The sequence below is a fragment of the Phocoena phocoena genome, chromosome 9 (genome assembly GCF_963924675.1).
Source record: "Phocoena phocoena chromosome 9, mPhoPho1.1, whole genome shotgun sequence".
In the NCBI taxonomy this organism is placed as follows: Eukaryota; Metazoa; Chordata; class Mammalia; order Artiodactyla; family Phocoenidae; genus Phocoena; species Phocoena phocoena.
The window spans coordinates 79,092,608-79,113,390 of NC_089227.1; the positions used below are offsets into that span (position 1 = coordinate 79,092,608).

The 20,783-nt window shown below is 37.9% G+C and overlaps 1 protein-coding gene across 1 annotated transcript; it reads left to right on the forward strand.

Annotated features, from left to right (window-relative positions):
* The first annotated feature begins 11,885 nt into the window (after window positions 1-11,885).
* On the forward strand, window positions 11,886-18,661 carry SPAM1 (sperm adhesion molecule 1). Its single transcript, XM_065884113.1, has 3 exons — window positions 11,886-12,842; window positions 13,524-13,613; window positions 18,044-18,661. Exons 1-3 carry the CDS (start codon window positions 11,886-11,888, stop codon window positions 18,659-18,661), a joined length of 1,665 nt encoding a protein of 554 aa, XP_065740185.1.
* The last annotated feature ends 2,122 nt before the right edge of the window (window positions 18,662-20,783 follow it).

A 20,783-nucleotide genomic window follows, 5' to 3' on the forward strand; every position in this document is an offset into this window, starting at 1 on the left:
TACAAATGTAAAAGCCATATGTGACTAGCCAGCTAAGTTCAAAGAAATGATAATCTCATCAAAGAAAGGGAACCTGAAGAAACCATTACTAAGCCATGTACATCAAGTATAAAGTGATATATAGTGCTATCAAATTTTAAGTTATTTGCTTATTATAAACCTTGAGCAGCAGCTCTGTTATAATTTAAAATTATAGAATAAAATTTAATAATGGAAAAATATTGTGTCAAAGTGAATGTTAGTATTATGATTTTTGTTTCTATCAAAGGACTAAATATATAAACTTACTGTTTCCTTTGCCTTTATTACTAATCTTAAGAACTTGGAAAATGTTTAATGTTAGTGAACATTCATTTATGAGCTCGACATTTTGTTCCTCTCTGCGAGCCCAGGAACCATCAATTTTTCACTTCAAGTACCGCTTTTATTGTGCAAACTTAGAACAGGGTACTCTATTCTCTGTGTCTGGAAAGTAGAAGTCTTAGGTCATTATTTAGGCCACTTACTGCATTTTGTTCTATTCAGTTACTGAAAGAAGTAATTTTCTGCAATCAAATTTATTGCTACCCCCAAATCACTTACAATTCTTTTGTCAAGGCAAAATATATAGTAAATGTTGTACTTCTAATTTACTAAAGATTGTACTGTGTTGGTAAACCTAAATGTAATAAGGTGCTACCGTTTTCCACCTAGGAGCATTTACTGATTTTAATTTGTGTGTATTCTAGCAATCCATATTTCCCTCTGGATTTAAGAAATCTGCCCTTATTCTCTTTTTTAAAAATATTAGTTTATTTTTCCCTCTGGAGGCAGATAGTTCAAGACTCTGCTCTACAGAAAGACAGGGGAAAGAATTGTCAGACCCACTACTTGATCATCTCAAGATGGTGAATGACTGTAGCTATCACATCTAAATTCCACGCAGTAAAATGGAGAATAGTACAAAGAGGAAATAAAACAAATGAATAAAATAAATCTCTTTTTAGAAAATTTCCCAGAATCTATCACATGATGCATCAGCTTACATCTTTTGGCAGAATTTGTTCACTTGACCCAGCTGGCTGCAAGGAGGATGGTAAATGTGTTCTTTTTCTGGCAACCATTTAGCTAGATTAAAATCTATTACTACTAAAAAAAGGGAACAGGAGAGTGGGGAATAATAAGCAGTCTCTGCCATTACTATGTCCTGCACAATGGACACTTTTTTCATTTCATTTTTTTCTCCCTCTACTCACTACTCACTACAACTTTCTAAACAGTAGGGACTATCTTGTTCACCATTGTATTCCTAGGTCAAGCTCAGACCAGGCACACAGGAGGCACTTGAAAAATGTTTCTTAAACAAAGAATAGTTAAAACAAAGAATAGTAATTCAGTTATTCCTAGCCAGAGATGCATATTAAAATCATTTGGGGAGCCATCACAAAACAAATACTCCTGGGTGCACCACCTACTGTGGAGTCAGAAGTCTTAACTAACTTGTATATTTTGAAAAAGCTCCCTAATCAACTATGATGGGTATTCCTAGTGAAAAAAGTTAAAATATATATACAACAAGAAAAGAAAAATTTATGTGATCTTTTAAAGAACATTAATTGGAGTTTTCTGCTTCATATCCTAAGCAGGAGAACAGAAACAACTTGATTGTTCTTAGGAGTTGTGAGAACCATAACATGGGGATGGTTGTCTCTCCTTCCTTCCTCCCTCCATCCTTCTCCCTTCAAAATAGGTTTCCCTTGGGACTCCCCTGGCAGTCCAGTGATTAGGACTCAGTGCTTTCACTGCCATGGGCCCAGGTCCAATTCCCAGTTGGCGAACTTACATCCTGCAAGCTGTGCAGCATGGCCAAAAAAAAGTTTCCCTTTAGTGAAAGTCTGCTGGGGGACGACTCTCTATTTTTTAGTCTGATAATGTCTTAATTTTACTCTTAATGTAAAAAGTTTTGATGGTTATAAAAGTTGACAGTTATTTTTCCTTAGCATTTTGTAGATCCTTTTTCATAGTTTTATGTTATTTTTTGTGATAATACTACTTTTTATCTGAACGCCTTCCTTTGTAAGTAAACTGTCTTTTCTCTCTGGGCCCACTTTAAAATGTTAGACCTGGTTTTGAAGTTCTATACTCTTGGTCTAGTTTCTAAACAGGCAATTTTTTCTGCTTATCCTGCTTATTATATAAGAGTCTTTTGCTTAATCATTATTATGATTTCATCTTTTAAAATTTTAAGATTTATACAGAGATATTTATTATTTTCTATTTGATATTTATAATTACTTAAACATTAGGAGATCCTATACCTGTTTTCCTGTTGTTTTGGGTTTTTTTTATTCTTGCTGACCTCAGTCATGGTAGTTATTTATTTGTGTGTTTGGCAACCTCTGATTATGAGTGTGTATTTTGTTGATCTTAGTCTGTGGGAATTCTAAGTGTCAAAATTTGGGTTGTTTTCCTCCAGAAAGAATTTTTTTAATTATAACATCTTAATGGAGATATAATTAACATATTATATAATTTATCAATTTAAAGTCTACAATTTAATGGTTTTTAGTACATTCACAGAGTTATGCTTCCATCACCCCATCACATTTTAGAATATTTTCATCACCCCATCAAAAAACTCCTAATCCATTAGCAGTCACTATCTATTTTTCCCCAATCCCCAGCCTCCTTAGGGAACCACTAATCTACATAACACACAGGGGCATACCTGGGAGTGATATTTGGGAGAGGACAGCCCTAAATTGGGTCGTGCTTTGTGCTATACAATTGTTTGTCATTAAAAGAGTTGTAAGTCTTTCAAATGCTCTCTACTTAATACCTACCTTACAAGATCAAATTTTTCTCCACTAGAGGATTAAGACATTTCCTTAGTGGAGCCTGCATGTCCTCCAAAAAGAAAATAATTTGTGATATTAATGAAAGTCAATATCAGGGGCTATTTTCAAGTTACTCCAGAAATATAGCAAGGACGTCCTTTATGAATAATGGTGCAAGACTAAATTCTGTGCTCCTTAACCAAGACCAAGCATCCCCTTTTCAGTCCATTACCTCTTTTCATAAACTCCCAAGATCTACATCTAAAGTTACCTACTTGGCCTTCAGCTTAATGAAAAGTGCCTTTCCCAATATCTTTGGCACCATCAGGCCTGACTGTGGAAATCCGGGAAGAGGTGAAGGAGAGGAGACTAAACTGTCCTGACTGGGTGGATTCCTTCTGTTACCTCATTTAATAATTAATCACAAGGAAATAATAAGAAATTTCCACATTGAAATCAAATGCTGGGCTTGAACTTCTCTAATTCTTTCCTTTCATTGACTCTTGCCCCACACAATGTTAACAGACACTGGCAGCGTCCATACAGGTCCCCCAAGGTCCCTTTTATTGTCTATTGTGTATCCCCTCCCCGAGATTCAGTGGCTTCCCCTCCTCCCTCCCTCCCATTCAGTGTGGTTTTGCCTCCTGCAGCACTTAATTGGATCCTTTGTGTGATCAGGCTAATGCTGCCTTCCACAGGACTTTACTTGAAACTGCATCCATTCTTGGCTTCATCCCCTTTTTTTCTTCTGCTGCTTTCATCCTCTAAGAATTTTTTCCTGAAAAAACTTCCTTAATAAATCACTTGCACATTAAACCTCATCTTAGAGTCTGCTAGTGGGGAACTCAAACTAAGTCTCATTTATTCTCTAAATATTTAGAAACAAACATGAAAAAGGGAGCTTGCTTTTGCATGGAAACTATACCATGGGCAAGTCAAAACACAAACTGGAAAAACACATTTGGGACACATGACAAGACACTAATTCCCCTGATATATAAAGAGCTCTTACGCAAACCAATTCAAAACCACCCAAACCTAACATGGGAAAAGGACATGGACCAAAAATTACAGCAAAGGAAAGATGCATGGCCTAACTTCTCAAAATGAAACAAATTATTATTAAAATGGCAATGAGATTTCATATTTATATTACTCAGATTGGCAAAGGCTCTACAAAGTATAATAATATAATGTGAGTTTGGATATGGGGAAATAAGCACTAATTTTTGGAGGACGTGTTAACTGGTACAATCTCTTTAGGAGTCAGCATTATATATTATGCCTTTGAAATGGACAAGCATTGCCTTTTCAACTCTGACTGCTCTTTCCCATTCTTCTCTTTAAATTCTGTAATAGCATTTGCTGAAGTCTGAATGTTTGTGCCCCTCAAAATTCATATGTTGAAATCTTAATGCCTGTTGTGATGATATTAGGATGTGGAGCCTCTGGGAGGTGTTTAGATCATGAGGGATGGGTGCTTTTATAAAAGAGGCCCGGAGAGCTTGCAAGCCTCCTTCCACCATGTGAAGACACAGTGAGAAGTCTGCGACCCGGAAAAGGGCCCTCACCAGACCATGCTGGCAACTTGATCTTAGGCATTCCAGCCTGCAGAACTGTGAGAAATAAATTTCTGTTTTATATAAGCTACCCAGCCTGTGGTATTCTGTTAGCAACCTAAATGTACTAAGTCAGCATTTATCAATCGGAAGTTACTTGTTCGTTGATTTTCTTATTGTCTGTTTTCTCCTACTAGAATACAATCTCCATAGGAACACAGCCTGTTGCATGTAGTATCCTCCATGCCTGCGCTTGGCATGTAATAAATGCTACATATAGTTGAATCAATAAATCAAGTAGTCGGTACTTACGGTGTGGTTTGAGGTGCCCCAGTGACTCCAGAACATCTCCTTGATAGCCCTCTGCGATGTCTGAAATTCTTACTTAGGCAATCAATGAAGACCGTGAGGGAGCCTATTAAACTATTGTTTCATGAAAATCTAAATAGAAATAAATTAGCTAAGGAAGCAGAGCAAGAAAGAAGTAAATTTTCACTGAGGTTGTGGACCAGGTAAGATCAGAATCATGAAGTAGATTTTAATTAATTGCAAACAAGTAGGTGACAGACTTTGCAGGTAGTATGGGGAGCCTCACTTGGGATGTAGAGATTATCCAACCCAAGTAAGACAAGAGACGTCTTAAGATAGTACAGAGGAGAAACCAGAATCCAAACCAAAGCAGGCAGAGTACGTCACAAAGTTCCAAGCAGGGAAGTGAAAGCAAGGGCACAGAGGAAAACTGAAAGCATCAGAACAGTTCAAGCAGCGAGAAACAGTGGGTCATAGCAAGAGTCGAGAGAGACCAGCAAGCCCTAGAGTAGAATCCACAGCATTATTTCTGGATGTAAAGGGAGGCATTTGAGGTGTCAGTGATTTTAGGCTGAAATATGACAAAAATGGAGACTCCCCAATTTTTCACTTGTAGGAATATGGAAGGGACAGGGTTGAGCTGTGGAGCAGTCTCTGGCCCTTCTTGTAGGACCCTATGTCATGGTCCAGCTGCTGCCAGGGCTACACTTGACTGCAGACACCCCCGCTACAGGAGACAGAGGGCTCCCAGACATGGTCTAGTTTCAGCCAAACCTTTGGTTTGGGACTTTGGTTCCAGCCACATGTCTTTGGGCTGGAGACAACTTTCTAGAGTTGTCTTCCTTAGATTTAAAAATTTTATTCTAGGGGAGTTCCCTGGTGGTCTAGTTGTTAGGATGCACTGCTTTCACTGCCATGGTCCGGGTTCAGTCCCTGGTCAGGGAACTGAGGTCCTGCAAGCCGTGTGGTGCTGCCAAAATAAAATAATAGTAATAATTTTATTCTACATCTTTGAAGATAGCCAGAAACATCTCAGACATCACCCAAGCCGGTCTTCTGATGAAACGGATCTCTTGAGCTGAAGAACTCAACAGGTCTCAGTGCAACTGGTTTATTTTCTTCTTCTGACCTGCTGCAGTAAGGCACTCCAGGATTTGCCAAGGGACTAGAAATGGTTCTGAAATCTGAATCCAAGGGATTCAACTGAAATTTGCTTGGCCTGAGCTAAAAAGAAGTTGAGTGATATCTGGGACAAATAGGGACAATACTTGTACCAACTTCATAGGGTTGTTATCAGTATTAAATGTGTTTATATGTGTAGAGTGTCTGAGAGAGAAGGAAGGAAGGGAAAGGGAGGGAAGAAAAAGAAGAAAAATGAAAATATTAGTGACTATTCAACTTTTCTCAGATTTGGGGCTGAGGCTAGACTCAAGCTAGTGCACTTTGTCCCGTTCCCTCATTGTGCTTTATACCACAAAGGTGTGTAGGTTCAGTACTGATGAGCCCACACTTCACCCATTCTCCACTGCATTTTTCTGAGAAAGTTATATAATAAGGCTTCAATAAATAACTTCAATTAATCACTGTTGGCAAAGTTACAAGGTCACAAACATTAACCAGGAGATGAAAGACCTCCACAAATTATTCAAATTTAACTCTAGGTAAGGTGTTAGTCTCTTAGTTTAAAGGACTTCTCATTCCAACTTCTTAGGTGCCACGATGTGGAAAGTTAGTAAATTTGAATACAGCATTTCCATTTTCCTGATCAAAACTGAGTAAACTAAGTTAAAACATGAGGCATAACTGTCACACTAGCACCTCTAATCATTTGGAGTAAATGCACGCACACACAAATACTTGAGTGAAAAAAATTAACAGAAGAAGTAACCATTCTGTAAAAGTTATCTAAACCAAAACAGGCAGATGGTTTAGGGGCAAGAGAACTGCATTGAGGTCTAACTAAATGCATACTTTTGAAAATATTTAGACTGAGTTTTAATTCCTTTCAAGTGAGGTTGACTCTAATGGGCAAGTAGGATGGTTAATTATAGAAGCAGAAAGATGTCCATCATCTACATACTGTACTAGATAATTAAAATATTCAGTCTCCCTCTCAAGAAAATGTCCTGTGTTTGTTTCATCTCTATGATAGTGACTTTTCCAAAGAGGGCATTGGGCAGAGCTAGAGCATCTGAATTAGCTAGAACTCAGTTTTCCAGTTTGGGGATGGTGGGCAAGTCATGTAATTTTTTTCTAATGCTTATTTCTTCATTTGGAAAATGAGGATAATTCTTACCCCAGGGTATTACTGAAACATTTAAATGCCAAAATTAATTGTTTACTGAAAGTCCTTAGATGATTTCATAATCAGTTGTTGATTGCCTGATTTTAGAGATTTGGTTGAAACTGCTTTCCTGTAAACACTGTCTCTTAATGACATTTTAATGAAACTCTTGCTGTACTCATGTTAACATTTGAAATATAATAAATACTGAACATTTGGTTAAGGCAGTTTAGACCATCCATAAATATTACTTATACCTTGGAATTTTTAAACTATAGCTATTACATGTTAAGCATTAAAAGCAAATAAGCCATACGCAATTGAATGAAAACAATATTCTTTGTCCAAACTATGAACATTCATTAAGTAGCTAAAGTACTAATTAGATGCAACTTTGGGAGACTCACTGCTTTATAATTTTGTTGACAAGGGAACGTGTGCCTTTGAAATTTCTTTTTAACTCTTTGAAGTTATCATGTTATCTGTCTGTTCTGGCTTTTTAAAGTAGGGCTTATAAAGATCTTGTCCCTATCCCTCAAACTCATCCTTGGTCCATCCCCTAAGCTCATACTAGGTTCAAACTCTTCAAAACTTCTGAAGTGGAAAAGCCTACAACCTTAATGAATATTCCTGGGTATTTCCATAGCTGATTTCCCCATCCTCTCAGAGTTCCTTCTTTCCTGTGCCTTCTCCCAATTGGTGAATCTCAAGGACACTCACATCCCTGTCACAAACTGGCCAGATTCTTAGTCACCTGTCACAATAGCTCTGCATTCCTAATTCTCTGGTTTTAGGTGAGACTCATAGGGCACTCCTGTTCACCTCTGTTCTTGGTGAGGAGACAGACACAACTGCCCGCTCTGCTCATCCACAAGGGTAAATGTGCTCAGGGTTTTGTTTGTTTGTTTGTTTTTTGTGGTACGCGGGCCTCTCACTGTTGTGGCCTCTCCCGTTGCGGAGCACAGGCTCCGGACGCGCAGGCTCAGCAGCCATGGCTCACGGGCCCAGCCGCTCCGCGGCATGTGGGATCTCCCCAGACCAGGGCACGAACCCGTGTCCCCTGCATCGGCAGGCGGACCCTCAACCACTGCGCCACCAGGGAAGCCCTATAGCATTTTTATGTTAATTTACCATCCTTGCTAACTCTTTCTGTTAGTAGGCACTTGAATTCGCTGGGATTCAAACACAGATATATAACACACACACACACACACACACACACGCATGCACACACACACACACACACACACACACAAAACCCTTTTCCCCCATCACACAATAATATCTCAAAAGATTAAGTCTTTAATTGACCGGGCAAAGAGCTGCCTTTTCTCACCCAACAGGTTAAATATTGAAGAGCTGGACCAGTTTCTGAACTACAGACTTCTTAGAGGAAAACTTCTAAATGTGCTTCAAAAGTAACTTGTCATTTAAATTTTGTACTGCATAACCTGATAGGAAAAATGACATATGGCTTTCGGTGAAAAAAAATTAGAAGTTCTGTAATGTGCCATGTTTTTAAGGCCAACACTTTGGCTTTGGGAGATTGTTTAGCATTTATTTGTGCTTGGTAAGGGATACACAGGTTAAGAATTAGCAATTTCTTTAGACTTGAGGGTCTCCAACCTGTGCAAAATTTATCGGGGGAAGATACAAAGGTGAGACAAAGTAGGAGAAGGAAACAATAATAAGGAATACTAATGATAATGATAATAATAATAAAGGGAAAGGGGAAGGAAGAAGAGTTCATGGAATACCACCCAAAATGCTATTAACTTAAAATTAAAAAAATTAGTTACTCATAAAATATCATAGCTTATTCTTATTAATAAGAATTGCTCAGGACAATTAAGATCACAGCCAGTCCAAATATGCTCTTTGCTACTCACAACGCGCTGGGCTTATACTAGTGTCTCTAACTGGGTCTCAGAAGTGAATGTTGAGAACCCTTAATGTCTGCTGTCTAAATAGAATTCATTTAATTTTTTGACTATAGTCAGAAACCTCTGTGATTTCTGGATCTTGCCTTTGTACGTTAGACCTAAGAATGTTTCTTTCTGCCTCCTTTCTTTTCTCTCAATTATATATTAACACATCAGTCTCTCAACTGTCTGTCTACTTGCCTGGAGAAATTAAATTCCTCTAGAGCTCTTACCACTGGGACTCAGACCTGCGATCAATTTCAAGTTCAAGTGAGCCTTCCTGGCCTCACGTGCTTTTGACTCTGTTCATTGTCTTGGCTCACACAGATAGCAGCTCTCTTGCTTTGTATGAAACAGTGATATTTGAGGAGATGATGTTGATAAGCATCAGATGTCCCAAAGGCTGTAAGAGTTTTTCTTTTCTCCTTAAACTCCGAAGACTTCAAGAAGGTTTTATTCCACAGAATGAGTCTGAAAGACGCAGGTTCTGGCTCTGTCTGTGTCACTGGTTTGTTGTTTTTACGTCAGTTTGGGTGAAAGAGTTACATTATGATACATATAAATATACCGATCTTTCTCTTCAAGATGAAACCGGTATGACAAAAGAAAAGAGACCTGTAGAAACTACAATCCTTTTTTTTTTACCTTTGGTAATTACCACAAGTTTCCTAGGGCTGCTGTAACAAATTGCCATTAACTTGGTGGCTTAAAACAACAGAAATGTATTATCTCACAGTTCTGAAGTCTAGAAGTTCTAAATCAAGGTGTCAGCAGGGCCGTGTTCCCTCTCGAGACTCTAGAAAAGTACCTTTCCTTGTCTTTTCCTAGCTTCTGTTGGCTCCTGGCAGTCCTTGACATGCCTTGGCCTGTAGCTGCATTATTTCAGTTTCTGTCTCCGTAGTCACAAGGACTTCTTCACTGTATCTCTGTGTCCTCTCCTCTTCTTATTTGGGTACCAGTCACTGGAGTTAGGGCCCAAGCTAAACCCAAGATGATATCATCTTAAAATCTTTAACTATTTATATCTTCAACTATTTATATCTTCAAAGACTCTGTTTCCAAATAAGGGCATATTCTGAGGTTTGGGGTAGAAGTGCACTCGGAGGGGGGACACTGAAACCCATTAGAGTACCTATCCTCCTTTAAATGTCATCAGCTTTATTACTTTTTAAATTTTAAATTCACAATTTTCAAGGATAGAAGTGTCCATTCTGTTCTGAAGGTTTCTGTGGGTAGAGATCTTCCCAATAGGCTCATTCTGCCCTGAGGTTTCCTCATATAAAATGATCATGTGGATATTAGGTTTGAATGTTAATTATTTCAATAAGCTTAACCTATTCCTTCCTTGAGATATGGGGACATCTAATCATTCCTTTATTCCATGTACTTGTCCCACTCCCTGCCATGCAGGCATTTGTACTGTTAGTTGGTGGTTGAAAGGAATTAGTTTTTCCTCCAATGTTACCTTAGGTGAAGATTTTCTAGGTCCTAAGTAAGGAAGTTTATAAGGGCTTAAACTGTGAAATTTTTTAGCTCCTTTACATGTTCTAAACATTAGGGGGAAAAATCCATTGTCTTCAAAGCATGAGACTGTAATGGTTCTTAAGACTTTATTTTATTCTGTCTATGGTGTTCTCTTTAGAGTAATTGCTCTTTCAGCAATGGGAATAAATGGCTCATATAGCAGTATGCTACTAATCTAATTAAAATAAATGTTCTAGTTTCCTCCTAGAATCACAGAACATTTAAATATGTTTTCTTGTAGGTAATTTTTGCAACTACCAAATGTCAAATAATACATAGCTTGGGACCTCCCTGGCAATCCAGTGGTTAAGACTTTGCTTTCCACTGCAGGGGGTGTGGGTTCGATCCCTGGTTAGGGAGCTAGGATCCCACATGCCTCCTGGCCAGAAAACCAAAACATAAAACAGAAGCATTATTGTAACGAATTCAATAAAGATCTTAAAAATGGTCCACATCAAAAAAAAAAAAACAAAAAACCAAAAACGTAGCTTAATTTCTTATCCTTGCCTCAGACCATTTTTATTGTACCACAAAATGCACCATATCACTTCACATTGTGACCATCAGAATGACAATACAATCTCAATTATCAAAGATTATAAAAGAATAAAGTACATATATTGCTTTTATTAAGCTGGGCCAGAACCAATCCTTTTAGTGAAAGATATAAAGTCATAAAATATTTTATTAACTTTAAACATGAGTGTACATTACTTTGAGATATTATGGAGCACTGTTATAAATAGCACTTCAGCTTACCTCTCAATAGGAGATTTTGTTTGATTCAACAGTTTCAAGCAAACTTTTGACTTATTACCTCTGGCAGAAGTGACTTTTGCTTCCTCCTGTACATGCCTCCCTTAAAAAAGAAAAAAAAGTTGAAACCTCACAATTCTATGAGAGGTGTTTTCACTTTTTGGCAGACCACTAAAAAGTGGTCTTTCATGAAATAACGTACTTGAGAGGTTCAGGTTGGAATTTATTTTTATTTACCAGTCTTTTGCTAAGGCATTGCTTGGTACGGCCTTCTGCACAAGTAGAAAGGCATTCATTTCTCTGCAGGTTCAATAGTGATTTGGAAAGACGAGACAAAGGTCACCTATTATAGGATTTGTATCATACATAAGAGAAAATAATTTGATTGATTCAAGCACTGGAGTCTTCCGTCTTCAAACACTGAATAAGACTCCCTGCACTTAAAGTTGAGAACTTGGTAAAGCTTATAATCTCTGTTACAGAAATGTAGTGTAACAATATATTCTACATTTCTTTTTTTTTTCCCAGTTATAGATGAAGCAACTTGCAAAACATGAAGAAGAATATTTAAATGTAAATCATCATTATACCTCTTTATCCATCAAAGTGGCTTCATTCCACTCTCTCTCTTCTGTGTTTATATCTTGCATCAAATATTAGATAAAGCAAAGTGTGTAGAAGAAATAAGTGCTTTTCATAGTCATTCCTCTTTGTGATGGGAGTACTAAGGCTTCAACCTACCTCCTTTGGGAGCTTTGTTGTGTCCAGTGGAGTACCCCAGGCAGTGTTCACCTTCCTTCTGGTTCCATGTTGTTTGACTATGGATTTCAGAGCATCCCCTCTTATTGCAAATATGTCTTTCCTTTGGGCCTGGAATGCCCCAACTGACCGTTGTGCTAGAAGATTTGACATGCCTCCAGATCTGAGCCTCTTCCCTTTAGTAGGAGACCCCCAAAAAGATGCGACAGGAAATTTTATTACATTATTTTATGCTGATAGACTTGGCTACTATCCTCACATAAATGAAAGAACAGGCAGAAGTGTGCATGGAGGAATCCCCCAGATGGGATCCTTAAAAAAGCATTTGGACAAAGCTAAAAAAGACATTTCCTATTACATGCCAATCGACAACGTGGGCTTGGCTGTCATTGACTGGGAAAACTGGAGGCCTACCTGGGCTAGAAACTGGAAACCTAAAGACACTTACAAGAATCAGTCTATCGAGTTGGTTCTGCAACAAAATATACAACTTACTTTCCCAGAGGCTGCCCAGATAGCGAAAGTGGAATTTGAAAAGGCAGCCAAGAGTTTCATGCAGGAGACTTTAAAATTGGGAAAATTACTTCGGCCAAATCACTTATGGGGTTATTATCTTTTTCCTGACTGTTACAATCATAATTACCACCAACCTAGTTACAATGGAAGTTGCCGGGATATAGAGAAAAGTAGAAACGATGCACTTGACTGGCTGTGGAAGGAAAGCACTGCTCTTTTCCCATCCATTTATTTGAGTAGCAAGTTAAAATCTTCTCCAAAAGCTGCCCTCTATGTTCGTAATCGTGTCCAGGAAGCCATTCGGATGTCTAAAGTGGCCAGTGCTAAAAGCCCACTTCCAGTTTTTGTGTATGCCCGTCCAGTTTTTACTGATGTGTCTTTGCAATTCCTTTCTCAGGTAAGAAAATCAAGGTAAGAAGGCTATGGAATATTGTTCATAAATGGTGTTTAGTGGGACTGAACATAATTTTTGAAGGGAGTGAAATTTAACTTTTAATAACCTTTAGGAATATGCACCCAGGTAGTTCTCCATTATTATATGAATGTAAAATAAGAACATGTTTCTTTTTTTCTTTTTTCTTTTTTGGCGGTACGCGGGCCTCTCACTCTTGTGGCCAGAGCACAGGCTCCGGACGCGCAGGCTCAGCGGCCATGGCTCACGGGCCCAGCCGCTCCGCGGCATGTGGGATCTTCCCTGACTGGGGCATGAACCTGTGTCCCCTGAATCGGCAGGCAGACTCTCAACCACTGGGCCACCAGGGAAGCCCCAAACATGTTTCATTTTTAACGTAAGCATATAATATCTTAGCAGTCATGGAGAACTGGGTAGTTATCTCAGTTCCTTTCATTTTTTCTTTTATGGGCCTGGTCTCTTGTCAATAGAAGTAATTAAAATAATAGCAGAAAATCTGTGTTTTTCTTATAGTAGGGCAGTGGTGACATAAAAGATAGAAATAAATAGTGGTGAAATATTTAAATAATTATTGTTGGGTCAGCATTCTTGGCTTTTGTGTTATTGTCCTATGTATAACACTTTCATTTTATTCCTCCCTGTTAACTCTTTCTACACATTTGCCAGGGTGACCTCGTGAATACAATTGGTGAGAGTGTTGCTCTAGGTGCCTCTGGAATTATAATGTGGGGAAGTCTCAATTTAAGTCTAACTAGGGTAAGTTGAATTGATAGGAAATAGATGAAATAATTTCTACTTTTAATGTTTTTGAGGATTGTTGTGGGATTGAATAATAAGATAAGCACTGTTTGGCACAAAGTAGTAGGGGCTCAATTGATAGTGGCTAAGTCAAATTATCCTTCATTCATGTGGTTGTGTTGTAAGGCTGTTTTCCAGTGAGGAAACAGAAATTTGGTGAGATTAATTGAAATTCCCTAGGCTGCGTGGCTAAGAAGTAGCAAAAACAGGACTACAACCTTGGTTTCCTTATGTGGTGTTTGGTGTTTTTTTCTACTGTACCGTGCTGTGTCACTTCTCAAAAGAGCTCAACTAGTCAATATGTATTCACTCATTCTTCCATTCACCCAATTACTGTTTATTAAGCGCTTTTATTTAGTTAGTCATTTAATGACAGTTTACTGTGGGGGCCAACAACTGGGGGCAGGGTGTGGGCAGTTGGGATTTAGTTACTTTTTGAAAATATTACTAAATTGTTCAAAGTTTCCTTAAGGGAAAGGAAAAGGAATCTTTCTTTATTTTCCACAGGTTATATTTAATAGTGTCTATTTTAAGTAAAATTTTAAGTAAAACTTGTTTTGTTAGGAAAAATGTTGGTTTTGTTCTGTATTCACTTTCTGCTAATGCATTTTCTTCAGTTCAAAAAGCCTTTAGCTATCATGACCTAAACCTTTTCTCTCTTCCTTTATTTTCATCCTTTTTTAATTCTCCATATGAGGTCTTTATCCTTCACCTCTTCAATCTTCTTGACTCAAAGCATTAGTAAAACTGTCACATGGACACTGCTGAGTTGGAGCTGAACTTTTCCTTCTCTGATGGATGTGGAAATATTAGTGACGTAGGTGCCATGGAGAATGTCTAATGAAGCTCTTGGCCCAGATGTCTTATCCTAGGACCTACAGAGAACTTTATACTCTAAGACTTTATACTAGACTTTATACTCTAAGAACAGATCTTTTGACATCTTGTCCTTCAGATAGACTAGCCATATTTTTCCTTCATTTATAAAGGTACTTAACTTTGTGAAATTCTTTTAAGGTAATCTGAGCCCTCCTACCTATTTGGTAGACTCTGTTGTCTCTGGTTTGATCAACAGTAAAGAGAACTAATAAAAAATATAAGTTCAGGGAAAGGTATATGTCCCTTTTGCAAAATCTTCTATATGGCAGAAAGTTATTTAAGAATTATAATACTTAAATATAAGAGTATTCCTAGTTTTTATTAGTTGTTTTCTCAAACCTACAAACTCCTTTCTCAAGGATCCTGTTAATTCTACGATAGAACAATTTATAAATTCCCCATACTATTTCCTTTTTTAAAAATTTTCAGAATTGAGAACTCTACCCTTACTCTGATGAGGAATGAATCAGGCATTCTCCAATTAGTAGGATGGCATGGCATACTACTTGTCACATTTTTTTTAATTGCACTTTAATCTTAGATTCATGTACTTCTACCACGACTCTCAAATCACCTTCAGTATTATTCATACAGGGACAGTCCTTCAACTTTAATGTGATGATTTTCTACTTAATGACACTGCCTTGAAATTGTTCCCTGTGGACTCTGTTCTATATATTTCTGCTACCTTTCCCAATTTATGATGATTTTGAATGTTAATTCTGTCAATACGTCCCCTTTTTTCTATGTCATTTGAAATCAATAGAATCATGGATTACTTGTGTTTCCTGATTCACTGACAACTCGAGACAATGGTAATTGCGGTTTACTTGTGATGACTGAATTGATTTAAAACAATTGTTATCAAATGTAGGCAAACCATTTCCTTCCTTCCATCTTATTAGATCCAATGGCGTGACAGAGCCAGCTTCTACTGGTCCCAGCTCATGAGACCTGATTGTTAAACATTCAGAAATTTTGTGAACTGTTGAACACAGCCATTATTAAAAATTAAATTATAAAACTCAGAATAAAATTAAGTATATTAAAAACAGAAAGTATTGATAACAAATACTTAAAATGTATCAATTATTTACTTTCTTTTACTATTATCCATACTTTTGAGGTTATTTACACCTACTGTATCTGTCTAAGTGGAAATGGTATTGGGTAGTGGTGTGCTACTTCACACCATACTACCATAATGGTGGGGTAATTGGTCTCCAATTCTGCACTCAGGGATGCCAGGTTGGTAGCTTAAAATTGGCCATGGTAGGAGTATTTACACCATGGGTATTGACAAATGCTATAAACTAGGCTTTATCTCTTAGAGAAACAGTTTTAGATCCTTCCAAATATTGCATCTTGTATAGGCTCTTGATGGTCAAAACATTCTCATCCCTTTACTCCTCTTCCTGTCTAGTTCTTGTCTCTGTAGACAATTCCGGTGTCATCTGATCTTGGTATAAATTCTCATGTATCCCTGGCACCAGTGTTAAAGTTGGAGGGATAGAAACAATATAAAACAATAAAAATATTCGATGTGATAAATTCTATGCAGAAAATTAAAATAGAGAGCTGTAAGAAAGTAGACTGGAAAGGTGTCTGAGAAGGGTCTTGTCTAATTAAAGCTGTGATCTGAACAACAACATGGAGTCAACCATGTTAAAAATGAGAGGAAAGAGCATTCTGGGCAGAGGGAACAGTAAGTGCAGTTTGAAATGAACCTGCCACCCCTGTGAAACAATTAGTATATCTAAGGCCGAGTGGGTAAGGGAGAGTTGTAGAAGAGCAAGGAAAGGTTTCATCCCATCAGGCTGTATACAAGTTGAGAGAAGTTGAATTGTATAATAAACACCATGTAAAGCTATTGGAGGGTTAAGAAGAGGTTTTCTATTGGTACCATAAAAATTACAACAAACAGTGGTTTAAACAGCAGAAAATTATTATCTTACAGTTCGGTAGTTCAGAAGTCCAATATGGATCTTAATGCTGTAAAATCAAGATGTCGGCAGGGTTGCATTCTTTTCTACAGAAAGACCCTCATTTGCTCATTTGGGTTGTTGGCAGAATTCATTTCCTTGTGTTTATAGCATCAAGATCTCTATTTTCTGACTGGCTGTGGCTAAGGCGATTTCCAGCTTCAGGAGGTCACCGCATTCTTTCCCTTTTGGCCTTCTCCTCTATCTTCAAAGCCAGTAATGCCGGATTGAGTCTCCCTTAGCTTTGAATTTGTCTTCCTTCTTCCAGCTCATTTTAAAAATCCAAGCTACATTTTTAAGGACTTGTGATTGAGCCCATCCAGATAATTCAGGATAACCTCCCCATCTCAAGATCCATACCCTTAAACATATCTGGAAAGTCCCTTTTGCCATGTAAAGTAACACAGTCACAGGTTCCGTGGGACTGAGGTATGGACATCCTTGGGAGGCCCTTGTTCTGCCTACCACCGATGGCGCCACCTCAAGGAAGGCAACAGGGAGTAGATCCAAGTGGAAGCTGTGAGGTTCCTCAACTTGCCTGCCCACCCGCCCACCACTTCCTTTGATCTTTTACTGAAGGACTAGCACGGCCAACTCACTCCATGGGACTGCTGATCATGAAAGCAAGCAACTACCTTCTACGTTCTGAAAAGGACGGAGTCCCAGTTTTAGAAAGTATCAGTTTCAAGATGAATCATTTTAGTTACTCATCACTCATACTCTGCCAAATAAGTATATCTGTAAAAGAGCTGTCATAATTCGCCCATACTTGAATTATACATTAACATTTAATATATACTCGGTTGAACCCGTTTAGTTGTTTTGAGCTAGCAATTTAGAAACCACTCTTTCCAATGCCTAAACTTGTCTGACAAATGTGATACTTATTACATTTATTTGTACTTTATATAATTTATACATTGAGGGCTAACCAATGATATGGGGCCCTGTGTTAGCCCTTTTATGTACTTTCTATCTTGTCAACTTCACAATAACCCCATGAAGTAGGTGCTAGAATTACCCTTATTGTATGATGATGAAGCTGAAACACTGCCAGATGAATTAACTTGTCCAAGGTCTCCCAGATAGGAAACTAAGACTTAGAACGCTCAAGAGATTCCCAAGCTCACATAGCTAGCCATTAATGGAACTGTGACTCCAATCCGGACAGATGGACTCCAGAGCCCATGCTCTAATTCCTCCACCCACACTGTACCATTCTGCCCCTTCCACCCCCATTAGTTTATGAATTATTGAGGAAGACCGAAGCTAGGGTATACTAAACCTCAACTGGTCAATTATTTAGTGACATGAAATGGCATGTGAAACTTACAAATGTTACAAAAAACTGTTGGAATAGTCTTGCTTGTTCAAGTAAAAAAAGATAAAACATTTCCTGCTCGTACTGGTTCTCGGTTTTGTGTGTGTGTGTGTGTGTGCTTCCTTAGAAATTGCTTAATGTAGTGAGTTAATTCACATATGAACCAACTTGGATGTTAATAATCTGATCTTTGTATAATTTTACAGCAATCTTGCATGAACCTAGACAATTACATGAAGACTACACTGAATCCTTACGTAATCAATGTCACCTTAGCAGCCAAAATGTGTAGCCAAGCACTTTGCCAAGAGCAAGGAGTGTGTACAAGGAAATACTGGAATTCAAGCGACTATCTTCACCTGAACCCAAAGAATTTTGCTATTAAAACTGGGAAAGGTGGAAAATACACAGTACATGGGAAACCCACACTCAAAGACCTGCAACAATTTTCCAAAAAATTTTACTGCAGTTGTTATGCCAACATCCGCTGTAAGAAGAGAGTTAATCTAAAAAACATTCATACTATTAATGTATGTATTGCTGAAGGTGTTTGTGTAGATGGCTTTCTAAACTTTAAACCCAGGAATCATTCTTCTCGCTGGAAAGAGATATCTTCTACCACTCTCAGCAATATCTCATTCTCTACACCAACGGTCACAGTATCTCCATGTGTTCCTGGGAAAGATCTCCGTGGGTGCCTCAAAGTCACCTGTTCAGTGGAAGCCCTCTTCAACAACACCCAAGGGGGCTGTCATAGTGTTAACCGGAAAAACACTTCCAGTCAGTTACATATTCAAAACAAGAAAAATGAAACAACCTATTAAAGTACAAATTCAGTGCTTATTAAGCTTCCTGTCTACATTCTTTGTGTTTTTATATTTTTTACATTTTATTTTTAAATTAATTATTTTTTGGCTGTGTTGGGTCTTCGTTGCTGCGCACGGGCTTTCTCTAGTTGCGGCGAGTGGGGGCTACCCTTCGTTGAGGTGCGCAGGCTTCTTATTGCGGTGGCTTCTCTTGTTGCAGAGCATGGGCTCTAGGCGCACGGGCTTCAGTAGTTGTGGCACGTGGGCTCAGTAGCTGTGGCTCGCAGGCTCTAGAGCGCGGGCTCAGTAGTTGTGGCGCACAGGCCCAGTTGCTCTGTGCCACGTGGGATCTTCCTGGACCAGGGCTTGAACCCGTGTTCTGAAAATTGGCAGGCAGACTCCCAACCCCTGCACCACAAGGGAAGTCCCTTACATTTTTATATTTAATAGTTTCACTAGCTTATTTTTTTTAGGCAAGTGATGATACCTATATATTCAAAGTTTTATATTTGAAATGTGAATCAAAACTCATGGCCAAGATAGTATTTTAATTTTTTGAGCAAAGATTGCTCTTCCATGATCAAATTGAACTTGGAATTATTATTGACTGATAAACAAGGAATTGTGACCAATGCCTTTAATTTTCAAAATCATAGTGAGGGCAGTGTTATTACTAAATCCATTGATACTACATTTCACTTTTGAAATTCATAGTAAAGTCTTGATAAATAAGATAGCATAGAATTTGTTTTGTAAGATGATATCCAATTTTGTATTTTCTAATTGCCATGTGTATAGCAGATATTTCACAAACTGTGGATGTGTATATACTAAGAGGTACCTATTATATTCTTGGTTCTACCAAAGACTGATTGTAAGACCTATAATACTTAGAGGCCTAGTGTTCTTCTGATAAAAGTGAAGATTTGAATAATGCCAATTTATTGTGAATGAATGTCTTTATAAGTAGTTTTTAATATGTAATAAAAGTGTCAAGAAAATATTAAATGCAATATCTTTTAAAATGTAATATTCTAAGCATACTAGTCTGTCTCAAGCATGTAACTATGGTTTTTAGCTATTTCATCTTGATAATTTGTTCAAGTTGTGTTTTATAAAAAGGTAACCTTTAAAAAGTGATTAACCAAAAAAAAAAAAGTGATTAACCCATCAACTTTTGTACATGATTTAATATGTCTTCAGAATTCATATATGAAAATTCTAATTTTCTTTTCATTCTTGATTGTCAAATTTGACAGTCTTGTGTACCTAAGAATCCTTATTTTATCTAAGCATTCACATCCTTCATATAGCATTTATTGAGTGTTTATTCTTTGCCAGACTCAATATTGTGTCACAGATTCAAGGTGAAGTAGCAAGCTTCTTGCCATCCGTGAGTTTGTTGCATATTTGAAGAAGACAGACATCGAAAGTGGAAACTTACAACATAATGTGTGAGAAGTGCTATAATATAGTTCAGTATGCTCTGGCATACAGACAAGAATCTGAGGGTGTCAGAGAAGGATTCCAAAGATGTCATGAAAGAGATGATGTGTCTATTGCCTTGAAGGCTGAATAGCAGTTAGCTCACATGGAGACACGAGACAAAAGGAACTTCGGTAGGACAGAACACTGAGTGTGGTTTTAGAATGGTATTCAGTAGATGATGGCCAAATGATGTACTGAAGCCTTTTGTAAACCATACTAAGAAGTTTGGGCTTTACAAGGAAGATGCTCCCAAACTTGCTGACCTGATCCATTTTTTTTCCCATGCACATATATCACAGCATGATATATTTCTCTATTTTTACTTCCCATCACCTTCTTATAATGTAAACATCATAAGGACAGGTGTTTGGTCTGTTTCTCTTGCTGCTGTACCCACAGTGTAATGAATAGCATTTGAGACTTAGTAGGTGCCCACTAAATATTTGCTGAACAAATAAAAGCCAGCGGGGAGCCACTAAAGAATTTTAAGTGTGGAAGTTGTCATGACCACTTGGATCCTCTCAAACTAATGCTACCCTTTCCCTTAGCTCTGCCCGTTTCCTTAGCTCTGCCTGTTTCCTTAGTTCTGCCCGTTTCCTTAGCTCTGCCCGTTTCCTTAGTTCTGCCCTTCATTCTCTGCTCCAATTATGAT